Consider the following 16,663-nt stretch of genomic DNA (forward strand, 5'->3'; position numbering starts at 1 on the left):
CGGGTAATTTTATACAAGGTCTGTTTTCCGGGCTGTGTAAAATACAAGTTGAGGTCTCTAGTGAGCCTGCTCTATTAGCCCCGTAGTACTGAAGTAGTGCTCAAGGTCTGGTTATTTTTTAATGCTGCAGAAGAATTGTTTTGAATCAACGAGGCCCCGTTACCTTTATATATCCATTAAGCGGAGCACAGATGCTGAGACCTGGACATCTGACCAATCAGAGCAGTCAGGCTTTATCAGTTAGGGGGGCTTAAAGAGACAGGTTCTTCAACAGAGCATCTCAGACAGAGGGAGACTACATGAGCAGCGGGCATGGGCAGTATGAGAAAATAAAGTGTTTTTGAACATTAAAGTAAAGCACATGAACAAGTTCTAGTGGAAACACAGAATACAAGTATGAAGCTGAAAATGAGCATAATAGGCCTTCTATACAGTAACAGTCAAAGACAGAAATTGCACACAAAACTCTCTCCAGGAAGTATCGGTTTTGCAATTGCAATCATTTAGGTAAATTCAAATAGTCCTTGTTATATGTGTGAAATGGTGCAATACTACGGTAACACAATTGATTGAAAAATGAAAATAGCTAGTGAACATAGTGGAGCATCTAGCAGATAAAAAGCCACATATTTCCCTCAGGGGTTGGCATCTTGGCAGTATCATGCAAGCGCAGGTTTTACAGTAAGTTACTACAGCGCATGTAAACATGTTGTGTAATATCCTGTCGTAACTTGCCTTGTCCCCTTAACCGTGTTTGTTGAGTGCATGTAAATGTAGTCTATGTTAATGTTTGGTTCCACTCCCTCCTGCTCTCTTGTAACCACAATGCAACCCCTCCTCTGCATCTCTGGGGAGTCCCCCCCCCCTCCCCAATGACCCTAACGCCCCTGGGCATTGTGGGGGTCTGGGAATGTGTCTCCTTCAGCAGGACCAGCTGGAACGAGAGGAGCAACATGCTGCAGGAGCAGAAAAAAAGATGCCCCCAAAGTTGGAAAATTGTCCCTTAGAGGAACTGATGACAAGTCAATCTTTTTTATTAGGAGATTAAGAGGGGACATTTGCTGACAGTGTGACACTCAGAAGTTCAAGGCAAGGAGGACACCACTCTCCTCCAACCACCACTGTCTATGCCGGCAGAACCAGCATGATGGGAGGATCCATAAGGACTGGAGGGGTTAGGATGGCAGGCTTTTAAAACGTCCTTTCATATTTGACTGACAGCAGACTTGTACATCTGGCTGCCGTGTCAACGTTATAAGTCAGGTGTCCTTCTCATAGACTCCAATTTCCCATCAGCATATACAACTCAGTAAGACTGTCTGAGCCAAAATCCAGATTTTGAAAGATCAAAATCCCAATGTGCAACGGTAGCTACAACCTGAAAAGATGATCTGCGAAGATGGACGGCATACGATATGAAAAGTTGGAAATAAATATGCATAGGCACGAGAGGTGTTGCTGTCGCCTACTCACTTTTATACGCATTACTGAAAAGGAACACGCCATCGTTTGTTGAAATAGGGCTTATCACGCACATATCTCCCCTAGCTGTAGATAGGTGGGCCAACACATTTTTTTGTCTCAGTGGATGTACTGTTTTAGTTTGGTGCAACACCGGCAGCGTCGCCGCTAGTTAGCTTAGCATAGTGAATGGAATCCTATGTTGCACATTGGCATGTTGTGAGGAAAAGTGAGCCAACAAACTAATTACTTCTTGAGGCCTGCCTATTCACGAGTACAAATAGCAATGCAGATTAAGATGATTTCCTAGGCAGATTTTAATTTGGGACTATATTGGGTAGAAGCACAGCCGAAGCACTGCTACATGGGCGCAGAGATCACGCAGCAACTCAAACCCCCCAACTTCCGTCAACATACCCGGTGTGAATAGCTGGCTATTTTTCCTACAGTAGACACTGAATGGCAATGACAATTTTAATTTTGTGAGAGATGAAGAGGAAGACTTCTCCAACAGTCAAGATCCAGAAGCATACCTCTACAAACCAGAGTTTTCAAAAGAGAAGCTGTGTGCTTTGGAAACAGAACGAGAGGAGGAGGAGGAGGTTGCGATCACTCAACAGCCAGAGGACGTGAGGCATCCTGCAGTTCTCTACTTTTTTTTGGAGTGATAAATTCAACTGGGAAAAATGCAGAATGGACCCAATAAACAGCTGTCCACAGAGTAAGTGATTACTGTAAACATGACGCATGGCTATTTTACGAGATATATAGAACCCATATTAGACCTGTACTCACAGAGTTGCTGAGTGATATCTCTGCACTCATGTAGCAAGTGCTTCGGCTGTGCTTCCACCCAATATAGTCCCAAATCAATATCTGCCTAGGAAATCGTCTATTCTAGGAATGTTCTCCATTCCTGCATTGTATTCAAGTCCCAGTTTATGGGACTGTCATGTTCAAAACATGAGTCTAATGTAGCCACTAGCCACCTAACAAATGCATTACTTTTTTACTGAAAGAAACTTGTGTAGGTGTTGCACTAACTAATATTTCTAATAGGCACATATTCAAAAGGATCAAATCAATTTCATAAAAGGCCCATCTTTAAATAAACTGTTAGATACTGTAAATGCAGATTATTATTTGGGGGGGAGCACCCAGATTCCCTAATGGTTGAGGAATTAACCATTGTTAATGACATATTGTTGCATGTCATACCCCTCTCTCCTATGCAAAAAAAAAAAGTGGCCCAGTTGCGGCTCAGTGGTAGAATGGTTGCCTGCCAATCGGAAGGTTCGATCCCGGTGTGTGAGTGTTTATCTGATGAACAGGTGGCACTTTGTAAAGCGGCCTCAGCCACAGTGTGTGAATGTGTGTGAATGGTTCCTGTACTATGTATGCTTTGGGTAGTAGTTAAGACTAGAAAAGTGCTACATAAATATAGTTCATTAACACGCTAAAGTAATGTTAATAAGCTACAACTGATATAACAAAAATAGGTGGTGAGTAAAAATGGCCACCAGCACCCACTTTACTGAAATTGTAACAACGGGCGACCCCCAAACCTAACACCCCTCCCTTGTGCCTCCGAGGTCTGTTCTGCTTCTTAAAACCCTCAGTCCTGTGTGTGTGTTTGTGAGTGTGTGTGTGTGTCTCACAGCCACAATGGAGTAACTCACATCTGTTCGTCATAATCCAACAATGGTGGAGAAGCGAAGGACAGAGAGGGAGAGAGAGAGAGAGAGAGAATACAGACTCCCAACAACCACTCCCACTCGTTCTACAACCCCCACTGCACAAACATGCACATAAGCTATCTTTCTATCTCTCCCATGTCGAAGCAAAAACCGAAAAGCCCTTGGGACTTTTGCCTATTGATGAAACTCAACACTTGTACAAGAGAGATGGAGAGAAAGGGGGAGAGGGTGAGAGACCCCAGGCAGAGGGGGGAGAGAGTAAGAGAGATAGAGAGAGAGAAAAAGGGGGAAAGGACGAGAAGGGGGGCTACAGAGGGAGGAGAACTAAAGTGAACTCTCTGCTCATTAGGACTTGAAAGATTCCATTCTTTCCACAATTCCAAGGTCTCTCTCTATGTCTTTGTGTCAGGAGTGTGTAGCTGCTGTGTGTGTGTGTGTGTGTGTGTGTCTGTGTGTGTGTGGTGCTAGCGGATAAGGGCTAAAGAACGCAGCTAACTCAGGGGTGGAATGGTTGTTTGCAGCTGTTCCAGACCATCATAATGTTGAAATTCAACCCAACCCCGCCACACACACAAACTTACTCTCCACTTCTAACTGACAGAAGTTCTACAGTGCTCGTAATTCAAAAAAGTATTTATAGCAAATCCATAGAGTAAGGGCCTTTTAAATCTACCTAATTTGGTCCGGACTTTAGCGTTTGGTCCGAACCAAAATTCAGAAAGGTGCCTCAACCAAAAAGACCAAATTTTGGTCCGATAAAAAGAGGTGGTCTTGGTCTGGACCAACCATGAGAAATTGTTGGTTTAAACAAGTGTATAATTGACTTCTAGAATAGTACTGAAAGCGCGTGAATAAGAAATAACAAGGGATGAATAGTTTAATTCCGGTTAGGGATGGACATAGTGTCAACCCAAGTATGGTTTGTTTTCAGTATGAAAACCCTTTTTGGATGGTTCGGCCTTTCGGACCAATTACAGGAAGTTAGACAACCACGTTCCATAGAATAAGAAGAAAAAAACAGAAAAAAAACATTAGAGCAAGAAAAAATGAGTTGTGGAAGTACATGGGGAGAGGAGGAGATTAGATATTTAATTTCAATTTGGTCAGACTTGTTGCACTATGAGAACGTACATTTCTTGCGAGTACTGCGCATGTCATTGGTGCTGATGCTGGTAGTAATACCATAATAACGCAATCAGGATTTGCTCATTCATTTGTTCACTCATACGGAAAAGACTACCCACCAAAAAATGCCATAGCGCCAACATCAGATGCATGACCGATGCACAACCGTCTACTCACCACACACGTACGTGGAGACAACACAGCGTGGGTATGTCATGGAAAGTTCTTAAGTGCGCTAGCTATATCACACTGTGAAACCAAAAAGACGCCCTGAGTGTACACACCAAAGCCTTTTGCGTTTTGTGTCATCTATTTTTTTCTAAGCTAGGTTTATGGTCTCCGTAGTGTCCCTAAGTGGATATTCCTGCCAATGAATGAGTTCATTTAGCCATAATGGACGGCTGAGCAGGTTACATATGTATTATTCCTCATGCAGAAAGCACAGGGAAAGTCAAATGGCTTTAACCTTCGTAGAACAAAGGAGCCACCACACTGGAAAAGAAGAGGCATTTTGCCAGAAGGTGTCAAAAAACATTAGAGATCACTTTTGCAAAGTTAAAAAATGGTGCGAAAGAGTGGGAAGAGAACGGAAAGAGTGTTGACTACTTTAAGCTCGCAGTTCTACCACCATCTACAGAGGCCTGCGCCACAATGTCTTGTGCAAGTTATTAATAAAGCTTGACACCAGGTTTACACTGGCCCCTCAAGCGCCGCCCTATTCCTTTTGCCGCTCATGTGAACCAATTGTGCTGTTTACACTGGACATGCCGTACCATGGAGCTCCACAAACGGCTCACGTTCTGGAGTGATCGTTTCTGCGTCTTCCTGTTTCCATTTCAAATTAAAAACCCTTGCTTATTTTGTAGACAGAATCCCTATATTGGTTAACACAAAGCTTTCTATCAGTTATCAATGGCCATTATCAAAACTCAACAAACTCCAACTCAATGTAGATAGTGAACCAAAACACAAAGCAATCACCACCCTACTTTAAGCAGCGCCTTCACGCCATTGGACCAGCTTAGAAAACAGTTTAATTCTTCTTGTGCACATTTTACTCAAAGCTCACTACAGTTGTCCCCAGATTTAGCTCTGTACAGAGCTGATAAAATCAGACTTCCATGTAGCTGCACATACTCAGATGTCTTACTTTGTAGACACCCAAAAAAGTTATAAGCTTTGAAATTAATGTTGTTGTCTTTTGAGATGGGAAACACCCATAACAGAATCACAGGGCATATTCCCTGAATCTCACATAGTAATGCATTTCTTATTTGTGTCCAGGCAGAAGATATTACACCTCTATCTTGTATAGCACCTTAGAGTGTATTATGCAGTGGGGTGTTTTGGAGTCAACAATGACTTAAGGCATGCAGGTTGTCAAAAAGTCATGGCCATGATAAGCAGCAAACAGCCCAAAGCTGCCAAAATACAATTTTAAGCCAGTAAAAGCACTCTTCAATGTTACGAAGTGAGTTGTATGGCCCTGCATTTAAAAGCCCAAACGTGACACCCTTGCAAAGTGCAATATTTCCCTTTATCGTCGCAAGCACCTTCCTTACCTGTGTCCTGTCTGAACTGGTGCATAGACTGGAGATCTATGATGTACGGCGAGAGCCGACTGTCCACCTGGCCGAGTACAACGCTCCCTCCGCGGGGGTCACTGCTCCGGATGGCCGCCTCTATCTGGTGGGAGACGGCGGGGCTGTAGGGCCGCCACCGTCCGTGTTCATTTAGCCATTCCCACACCACCACGACAGAGGCCAGGAGCATGTTGTTACTGTTGGCCCTGGAGAGGAAAGGAATTATGAAACACAAGGAAAACACTTATTTGTTGGCTGGAAGTATCGCTAAGCCCCCCGTGAGAGATTTCTTTGCCAAAATAAAGCCTGCTTGCTCAAGCAGAGGCCAACCACACACCAAACATAATTCTTTTTTGCGATATCAATTTTAATATGTCCCTCTTTAATTATATGTGTCTTTCTCCATCGTGATAAAGTAATACAGACCGAGTGTTCCCTCCATATAAAAAAGCCATTCTTTCAATCTTACATGGATCCGCGGTTGAGCTAACGCCGGGAGAAGGTGAAACATTCTTCTGCGTAGATTGGAGCCCCTCGCACGGCCAAGCGGACAAGGAAACCACGGTCCTTACTCGACTCAGACTGTCTTTGTCATAACACCGTAATACGTTGTGAGACCAGCCGAAAAGTAAACCGACAATAAAGCGGCCTAAATATTGTCGTATGTGTGTGCTAGTCCTTGCTCCGGACACACAGATAGCTTCTCCGACGAGTCGTTTACTTCCAGCGACGGCCTTTTACGTTTAGTGGAATTATTGCCAGAAGAAATACGCTTAAAAAACAAAGCATATTATTTCTTGGAGAGCGGGAGCTAGATATCCCGACAGAACCAGCCTCGGCAGACTGTGGACAACAGCTAGTGTGTTTTCCTTCTGTTCTTTGGGGCGTAGCATAGCGAAATGTTGAGAAAGTATTGTGGCTTCCAACAGCGCAACCTCAGTAGTGGCCTAACGTTACGTTTAGCACTCACCAACCGGGGTGATTTCAGAACAGGTTCAACTGGTCTGAGACCCAGGAACACGAAACACAAACTGGAGACTTATAACGTTACCATAAACAACTGTAACATACTGTCTAATGTGCAATTGGGCCCAGTGCGATGTTGTTACGTGTTAGGAATTTGAAGCGATTTGACTTATCTCAGGTTTGTCACATTCCACGTTCTTACTACAGCGTTCTACTTCGTGTTGTTATTCGTTGCAGCAGCCTGAGGCTTACATTGTATTTGAACACTTGGTTAGGCCAAATGCCAGTTTATGTATTCATCGGTGTTTCCACCACTGCACAAATAAAAAAACTCACCTGTTGATATGAACTTCTAAGTCCACTCTCCTAGTCCAGGACACTTGGAACAAAATCCAGGCTCGCCACAGATGTCTTCATGAATTAAATCTAACGTTACTCTTCCGTCCTCTCAGCTCCACCATGGCTCTTTCTTCTCTCCCTCTGGTCACACAAAGCCAAATTCACTTATTTCCTCTTTATAATAAAATGCAGAGGAACTAGATTCCCTCTAATAGTTTGAGGGTAGCAAAATGGTAAATCCATGATACGTTGAAATAAAGTCTGCCATGTTTATTCTGAGACTATCCTTTCGCGTCCATCTTTACCTTACCGTGGGAAACCTTGGTGTGAGGCTACAGAGGAAAGTGTGGGGTGCCCCTCACCACGCCCTGTAACCCGCCTGGGGGCAGCCATCGTGCGGTCTCCCAAAACATGTCATGCCAGAAGTTTGTCTGTTTATAGACTATAATCGTTTATGTCATCATTGTGAAAGTGAAAGAAGATGCTCTATTTATGGTACGTAATAAAATGTAATATTATTTTTCCTTTGGCCACTTTGAAATTCACTGACAGGTAGGTTCTTTTACTCAGAGTAACGTTGAATGAGGAGTTTGATTTGCGTTAGAAGGCACTTGTCTTTTTGAAGGTGGTGACATAGTGCCACCTAGTGGATACATGGAAAATCTCACATACATTTTTGAGCATGTTACAATCGAAATCATGAATACATTGCAGGCAGGGTTGTTTTTTTTTTGGGGGGGGGGGCGTATTCAATATTATGGTGTCAGTTAATACTAGATTACATATGTTACCGTATCGACAGTTCAGGTAGTTTTTATTCTTATTTGTTTATTTCTGTTTAGTGCAATGTCGGTTCACATAAAGGTGAAGCGTATTCCCGCATGTTGTACATCGTAAAATTTCTTGCTACTTTTTAATCTGAAAGTCAAACGTTATCTACACTGAACCAACTATTTAGGTAAATGTGACGGCGCGTCATTTCAATACAGGCTCCATAGCTCAGGGGTTAGAGCACTGGTCTTGTAAACCAGGGGTCGCGAGTTCAAATCTCGCTGGGGCCTAATCACTTTTTCACGTTCTCTCATGTACACACGTTGTAAAGCACGCTTTTGTTTTTAAACAATAATTTCAATAACATATCAACATCAAATCACTGTACAGAGCAGGGGCCTGTTGCACGAAAGAAGAATAAAGATATCCAGTATTGGTTGCACATTTGCCGAACCAAGATGAACAGGTGAAGCTATGCCAAGCCAGGTGTAGATAGCTGGTATAAGTGCACGTTCACGGCTTTCTTAAAATCACAGATTTACTGATGCAGAAATGGAGAAGACGCATGCAGCATATGTTTCACCCAATGAGCAGCAGCTTCTGGTGGAAAGTAACGAGGAGGTGAAGAATATAATATGCAAAAAGGGAAATACGGCTGTTATCAAACGGAGAGAAAAAGCCCGACTATATATATATATATTTTTTTTTTTACAAAGCTGTAGGCTACACTGTGTTTTAATTGCTTTAAATATGCTAGTTTCATGTTTCTGTTTTTATGTGATAAATGTGCTAGTTTTTGTCTTTGAGTAGCCTACCATGTGAAGCACAATATAAATAAAATGTATTATTATTTAGCCTACTTTGCCTTAATAGTAAGCAGAGGGAATTAATGTTCCTCGAGAAATGTACCCTAAGGACTCTAGGCTTAATTTCAAACCCTTATTCACAACGTGAGAACATGTTATACAACTATATGCACAAATCTCTTAAGCTATGTCTAATTCTAAACATGTGTATTTGTACAATTAATGTTCATTAAGAACAGTCAGAAAGGGACAAAAACTAGAAAAAGAAACAAATGACTTCAATACACACTGTGAGCATATGTGTTAAACAACTTTTTTTTAAATTCTTCTGACGAGTAACAGCATCAAAATAAAAGATTAAGAAGCATTGTGGTGTTCTCAGTGTCATGAATGTACACTACACGTTATTGGTCCAGTGATGGGAGACTTATTGAGAAGGTTATGAAACCAAAGTAAGTTACAATAAAAAAACATCCGCACTCCGCATCTGGGTGCCAGTGCAACCATTTCTAACCATCTAAACAACTGCAATAGTAGGGTTTTAATCAAACTCATGACTACAATAGTGACAAGTAATGTATGTTGATAATAATAATAAAGCAGAACACATTCAGAAGACAACGGAATAACTATTAAACACGTTTAACTCGGATCAGAGCGGCAGCTGATTTAACACATGAGACGCCAGGATTCATTTTAGCCTGGCTCTTAGCCAGCTCTGGACCAGGCTAGCAGCAAATAATAAATCTCCATGGTTACTTCTGGGTTTAATTCAACTTGGTTTTGTGCAACCAAGTCCAAGCTAAATTTATCCAGGATAACTTGAATATCCCGGCTTAATCCCTTATCCTGGTTTCGTGAAACAGGCATGGCATTGTAACATTAACATTCAATTTTTTATTCCGTTCTTTTTGCACAAGGATATTATTCTAGTCTATTTCAAGTTTACTTTCATCATTATAAATACATCAACACATGATGCATTTTTTAAAACAATTTAGCCAAGTGAGCGTGCATGACAAAGGAGAAAAAGCAAGTGGTGTGCATGTTGCGTTCTACTGGCTAATTCATTGTCTGTACCAAAACGTATATTTCTACTAATAAAGTGCTAACATGCTAAAGTAACCTAAATGTAAACGTCACAAATCCAGTTGAAAGCATTACCTTCCTCAGTGGTTTCTTTCAGACTCCAGACCTGATCCTGATTCGTTCAGACTCCAGACCTTTAATAAAACTAAAGGGAGACTTGGCATACAGCCCGATCCGGTTGGGGAGAGTTCTAGCCCGACCAGGCTCCGTCTCTTTACCCTGTCTCTCTTGGTTTTGCTGTAATAGTTTTAGACAGCTGGGGACTTCCTTTGATACACTGAGCTCCTCTCTCCTCTATCTTCCTATCTTTTCATTTATGTGCATCCATGTCCCAGAAATGCGTGTTACTAACCTTGCTCTGGGGAGTCATTCCACAGAGTCCTTATGTTCTTTTTTCCCCAGCATGTTCCCTCGGCCACTTGTACCCTGGATCTCGTTCTTTCAGTCATGACCCAGCCTTCATGACCATAGGTGAGGGTAGGAACGAAAATTGCCCGGTAGATCGAGAGCTTTGCCTTCTGGCTCAGCTCTCTTTTCGTCACAACAGTGCGATAAACAGAATGTAATACCGCACCAGCTGCTCCGATTCTCCGACCAATCTCACGCTCCATGGCCCCCTCACTCGCGAACAAGACCCCAAGGTACTTAAACTCCTTCACTTGGGGTAAGGACTCACTCCCTACCCGGAGAAAGCACTCCATCGGTTTCCTGCTGAGATCCATGGCCTCAGATTTAGAGGTGCTGATCCTCATCCCAGCCGCTTCACACTCGGCTGCGAACCGATCCAGTGAGTGCTGAAGGTCACAGACCGATGATGCTATCAGGACCACATCATCTTCAAAAAGCAGTGATGAGATCCCGAGCCCACCGAACTGCAACCCCTCCCCGCCCTAACTACGCCTAGATATCCTGTCCACATATATTACAAACAGGATTGGTGACAAAGCGCAGCCCTGGCGGAGGCCAACCCTCACCTGGAACGAGTCCGACTTACTGCCACTACTTACACAGCTCTCGCTTTGGTCATACAGAGATTGGATGGCCCTGAGAAGGGACCCCCTCACCCCATACTCCCGCATCACCTCCCACAATTTCTCCCGGGGGACCCGGTCATACGCCTTCTCCAGATCCACAAAACACATGTAGACTGGTTGGGCATACTCCCAGGCCCCCTCCAAGATCCTTGCGAGAGTAAAGATCTTATCCGTTGTTCCACGACCAGGACGGAATCCGCATTGTTCCTCTTCAATCCGAGGTTTGACTATCGGCCGAACCCTCCTTTCCAGCACCTTGGAGTATACTTTACCAGGGAGGCTGAGAAGTGTGATACCCCTGTAATTGCCACACACCCTCTGGTCCCCCTTTTTGAAGAGGGGAACCACCACCCCGGTCTGCCACTCTTTAGGCACCGTCCCAGACTTCCACGCAATGTTGAAGAGGTGTGTCAACCAAGACAGCCCCTCCACACCCAGAGCTTTCAGCATTTCTTGACGGATCTCATCAATCCCTGGGGCTTTGCCGCTGTGGAGTTGTTTGACTACTTCAGCAACCTCCGCCAGGGAAATTGACAACAATCCCCCATCATCCTCCAGCTCTGCCTCTACCACAGAGGGCGTCCAAGCTGGATTTAGGAGTTCCTCAAAGTGATCAGTTGACAGCTCTGCCCCTCTCTTCACCTGAGTGTCCAAAACATACGGCCTCAGATCAGATGAAACGATTATAAAATCGATCATTGACCTTCGGCCTAGGGTGCTCTGGTACCACGTACACTTATGAGCATCCCTATGTTCGAACATGGTGTTTGTGATGGACAATCCATGACTAGCACAGAAGTCCAACAACAGACAACCACTCTGGTTCAGATCAGGGATTCAGCCGTTCCTCCCAATCACGCCTGTCCAAGTATCTCCATCATTGCCCACGTGTGCGTTGAAGTCCCCCAACAGAACTATGGAGTCCCCTACTGGAGTCCCATACAGGACTCCATTCAAGGTCTCCAAGGAGGCCGAATACTCCAAACTCTTGTTTGGTGCATACGCATTAACAACAGTCAGAGTTTTCCCCCCCATCACCCGCAGGCGTAGGGAGGCGACCCTCTCGTCCACCGGGGTAAACTCCAACGCAGCGGCGCTCAGCCGGGGGCTTGTGAGTATCCCCACACCCGCCCGGCGCCTCACACCATGGGCAACTCCGGAGTAGGACAGAGTCCAACCCCTATCCAAGAGTACGGTTCCAGATCCGAGACTGTGCGTAGAGGTGAGCCCCACCAGATCTAACTGGTAGCGCTCCACCGCACAAGTTCCGGCTCCTTCCCCCACAGAGAGGTGACATTCCACGTCCCCAGAGCCAGCCTCTGCCGCCCGGTTCTGGTCCGTCGAAGCCCCTGACCTTTGCTGCCACCCATGTGACAGCGCACCCGACCCCTTTGGATCCTCCCGCAGGTGGTGGGCCCATGGGCTGGAGGGAGAAGTGCCATGTTGCTTCTTCGGGCTGTGCCCGACCGGGCTCCGTGGCAAACCCGGCCACCAGGCGCTCGCTCACGAGCCCACCGTCTGGGCCTGGCTCCAGACGGGGGCCCCGGGCTTCCACCGGGTGGGGTCCCTCTATCCCTTCCTTGTTCTTCCATCAGAGTTTTTGAACCATTCTTTGTTTGGCCCTGAGACCTCTTTGCCATGGGAGACCCTACCAGGAGCACAAAGCTCCAGACAACACAGCCCTCAGGTTCATAGGGACACACAAACCTCTCTACCAAGATAAGGTGATGGTTCCCTGAGAGGTACAAGTGGCAGAAATGGGTTTCCTCAGAAGGGTGGCTGGCGTCTCCCTTAGAGATAGGGTGAGAAGCTCAGTCATCCGAGAGGAGCTCAGAGTAGAGCCGCTGCTCCTTCGCGTTGAAAGGAGCCAGTTGAGGTGGTTCGGGCATCTGGTAAGGATGCCTCCTGGGCGCCTCCCTAGGGAGGCGTTCCAGGCACGTCCAGCTGGGAGGAGGCCTCGGGGAAGACCCAGGACTAGGTGGAGAGATTATTTCTCCAACCTGGCCTGGGAACGCCTCGGGATCCCCCAGTCGGAGCTGGTTGATGTGGCTCGGGAAAGGGAAGTTTGGGGTCCCCTACTGGAGCTGCTGCTCCCGCGACCCGATACCGGATAAGCGGATGAAGATGGATGGATGGATGTTCCCTCGGATCAGGGATGCTCCAAAATCATGGTAGCAGCTGTCGCCTTTGGTCCCGCTACACGTTCTGCGGGGCCATGTTCATCTGCTACACTCTGCGGTGCCCAGCTACGTCCTGCTGTGCCTTGTAATGCCGCACAGTGCCCTGCTATGCCATGAACTACTACAAAGAACTGCTACAAACTCCTATTTTTCCTATTTTTGTTATTTCCACTAACAACAACCGGCCCGTCAGACACCGCCTACCAAGAGCCTGGGTCTGACCGAGGTTTCTGCCTAAAAGGAAGTTTTTCCTCGCCACTGTCGCACTGTTGCTTGCTCTGGAGGAAACTACTAGAACTGTTGGGTCCTTGTAAATTCTGGAGTGTGGTCTAGACCTACTCTATCTGTAAAGTCTCTTGAGATAACTCTTGTTATGAATTGATACTATAAATAAAATTGAATTGAATTGAATTGAATTGAATCCTGGATAGGGTCGTCCAGAGTCGATTTGTCCGTGAAAATTGGACTGAGTCCCTATGAACACATCTGTACGGTATGTCAAATTGTGAACTTGCCACATCACAAAACCTGAGCCCGGATAGCTCAGTCGGTAGAGCATCAGACTTTTAATCTGAGGGTCCAGGGTTCAAGTCCCTGTTCGGGTGGTATATTTATGCCAATATAAAGGCATATTACAGTCAGAACAGTGACATCTTTGGCCATGTTGGGAGAGATCACAACGTAGTATAAACAGTCTTTGGACAATAGGATATGTTTGCTATAGTTCTATGCAGGCGATGCTTTGATTGTCCACATAGGAATATTTGCCTTGAGTTTAAATGCTTCACACATAACACTTGACTCTTACTTAAAATTGACACTTACTTAAAATAAAAACAACATTAACAAAGTTTGTAGCCAGACTGAAGCACATCACAGCCACAATCTATTGTACATACTTCACAAACAGTGACAAGAATAACACACAACCTTATGCATCATATCATGAAGCTACACAACCCCTGCAGCCTGAAGCAACATTATTTAAAGTTTTAATTGAGGTAGGTCCAAAAAAGGCCTGAAGGTTTAGAAACGCTATGTTAACATTGGGGTACCCTTTATCTTCTGCCAGAGGATAAGACCTCATTGTCATGGAGAATAAAGATGGAGCAGGCCATATTTCTCTCAAAAACCTTCATGACAGTCACCTGACAAGTAAACTTTATATTATATGTTTTCAGATATTGCCATGCTTTCTGACATATAAATATACTCTGTATTGCAGCCTTGAATAACATAAACTCTCTGATTCACCATGAGTGTCTGCTCTAAATGATAACACACACTTTGAACACGGGCCTCCCAGCCAAAGGTGTTGTCCATATGAACACCAAGTAGCAGAGCCCATTGATTGGTTCATCATTTATGACCTTGGATACCCTCTGACCCACGTCACGACCAACTCCTCCGTTTTGGAAATGGTTGAACGAGATTGTTGGCATGGCACCACTGCACACAAGTCTCTATTTCAGCAGAACAAGCAAAAGTATTATGGCTCTGACTGAGCAGTATAGCCTGAGGTAGAAGTATGCCAAAAATAAAACACACATACCCATACAAAGCTACATACATCTTACTCTGTGAACAAAAACATCAGCAACAATCTGCTTATCCTTTTAATTTCCTGAAAACTAAAACTAGTCCCTTCTTAATTTTGAAAAGATAGTCTCAGTAAAGAATGGCTACAAGCTGTAACCATGGTGATTCATATGAGGATCATCTTCTGAATATAATAATTCATATGTAAGGCCTACCATAATTATTTCAAAAAAGTCATTTATTTAAAACAACTAATAATGCAGTGTGATTTTAAATCAAAGGAAGTCCCACACATACATATGCTCATGTTTTTTCCCCCTTTAGTTTGAAATGAGGAAAATTAAATATAAAAAGCTTCTCTTTGTAAATAGTCAACATTAGCAATCAAACCTAAACAGCTAATGTAAGTCAAACCTGCCTGTGCTGAGCTTATCCTGTACTGTTCGATAATTTCTCTACTATGCAACAGTAAATCAGGCTTATTACACAATTGTTAGCCTATTTTTTTTATTACAGTGTATATATATATATATATATAATATATATATATATATATATATATATGTATATATGGCCTTCGCCAAGGGCCGGCACTGAGTCAGAGAATCACCACCTGATAAAAAATGAAACCTTTATGCTCCTAGGGTGACCTGCTAAACAATATTAAAAGAACATCCATATATGGCAGCATATAATATAACATAAATACGTATGCATCATCCTTAACATCATTAAAAGCATAATTTGGGAAATCAATAAAGGGCCTTAAGTTTAAGTTTAAGAAAGTGGCAAATTTAGACCGTGCTCACAGCTTGTTAAGCAGCTGAATGCTGCGTGGGACAAAGGATGGGACGCCTCTTTTTCTCTCTTTTTTTTGTCTAGTTGACGAAACAGGGTTTAGGATCATTACAATCAAGCAGCTTTTTAACATGACCTGTCTGTCTGCTGTAAAAAAGGTCTCCCACATTAGCTGCTGTTGGTGTTGTCTTTTTTGGTGCTGGAAGCAGTGGGAGTCTTGTTGGTGGTCTCCTTGTTGGACTTTGCTTTCCAGTGGGTGATGCAAACAGCCAGCACCATAATCAGCAGCCCCAAACCCACACCCACACAGTGCCAGTGTTGAAAGAGAAACAAAGAGGAACCTAGAGATGAAACTGAGGAAATACAGAGAGAGAGAAAATTAAACTGAGGCAAAAATGTTGCTCAATTTTTTTTAAACTGACACACTGTCATACAATCCCGCTTTTCCTGCAAAACAGCAGCTCTGTATCTCCTTGGTTGTATGATGTTGCATGTTATGACAACTCTTTCAGTGTGGTAGACTAGGACCAGCTCTGACACAACGCATCTCTTATTTGTATTATTATCAGGGCTCAAGCGCGGACAGAAGGAATTCTTATTTCTTCCGGCAAACGAATCGCCTTTTTGAGGTGCTTAACATACTCAAACACTCACCAAAATTGGTGGTTGCATCAATTCTGCTGAAAATATACGTATTTTAAGGGTTTCGGGAATAGGATCACAAAAATGGCTTGTTAGCGCCCCCTACAAAGTTAAAAGAATTGAGTTCCTGCAGACTCACAAAACTTGGTACACATATGAAGCATGTCAAGACGTGCAAAAAATGTAAATGGAGCCATACCGTAAAATCACAACAGGAAGTCCGCCATTTTGAATTGAAATAAGTGCGATTTTGGCCATTTCCACATGTTGTACTTTAACAAACTCCTCCTAAAGATTTTATCCAATCAACTTCAACTTTGGTCTGTGCCATCTTAAGACGTTAAAGATGAAAAGTTATTAAAAGAACGACTTTTTGTCAAAGGGAATGGCTGTGGCTGGCGGCACCCATTTTTCACGTTTTGCCTTTGAAACGGTGGCAATTTTGTGCGGTTGCAATTTTGTGCGTTTTGCCATTGAAACAGGAAGTGGGTGTAACTTGAGTGTACATTGTTCAATTGGCTTGAACATTTTCAGGATTCATAAGAGTCTGACAATTTTTACAGGCCTGCGTTTAGCCAACTGTAAATCTCCACTGGATCACTTACTTTAGAAGGATTGTACATTGACAACTTT

At 43.9% G+C, this 16,663-nt stretch overlaps 1 protein-coding gene and 2 non-coding genes across 4 annotated transcripts in view; 2 read left to right on the top strand and 1 right to left on the bottom strand.

Moving 5' to 3' along the window:
- Positions 1-7,509, bottom strand: part of LOC116694671 (E3 ubiquitin-protein ligase DTX4) — a 28,151-nt gene extending 20,642 nt beyond the window's left edge. Inside the window, exons 1-2 of one of the 2 annotated variants that reach the window (XM_032524482.1) lie at positions 7,169-7,509; positions 5,846-6,072 (exon numbers count right to left, since the gene is read on the bottom strand). In XM_032524482.1, coding sequence (XP_032380373.1) covers positions 5,846-6,056 — 211 coding nt within the window. In that variant the 5' untranslated portion in view covers positions 6,057-6,072; positions 7,169-7,509. Of the gene's footprint in view, positions 1-5,845; positions 6,073-6,335; positions 6,833-7,168 lie in introns of those variants that run through there. The other variant, XM_032524472.1, reaches the window with a different exon arrangement.
- Positions 7,510-8,159: 650 nt separating this feature from the next.
- Positions 8,160-8,232, top strand: trnat-ugu (transfer RNA threonine (anticodon UGU)). Its single transcript has one exon. It is a non-coding gene; the product is annotated as a tRNA-Thr (tRNA).
- Positions 8,233-13,583: 5,351 nt separating this feature from the next.
- On the top strand, positions 13,584-13,656 carry trnak-uuu (transfer RNA lysine (anticodon UUU)). The gene has a single exon. It is a non-coding gene; the product is annotated as a tRNA-Lys (tRNA).
- The last annotated feature ends 3,007 nt before the right edge of the window (positions 13,657-16,663 follow it).

The sequence above is a fragment of the Etheostoma spectabile genome, chromosome 2 (genome assembly GCF_008692095.1).
Source record: "Etheostoma spectabile isolate EspeVRDwgs_2016 chromosome 2, UIUC_Espe_1.0, whole genome shotgun sequence".
Taxonomy (NCBI): Eukaryota; Metazoa; Chordata; class Actinopteri; order Perciformes; family Percidae; genus Etheostoma; species Etheostoma spectabile.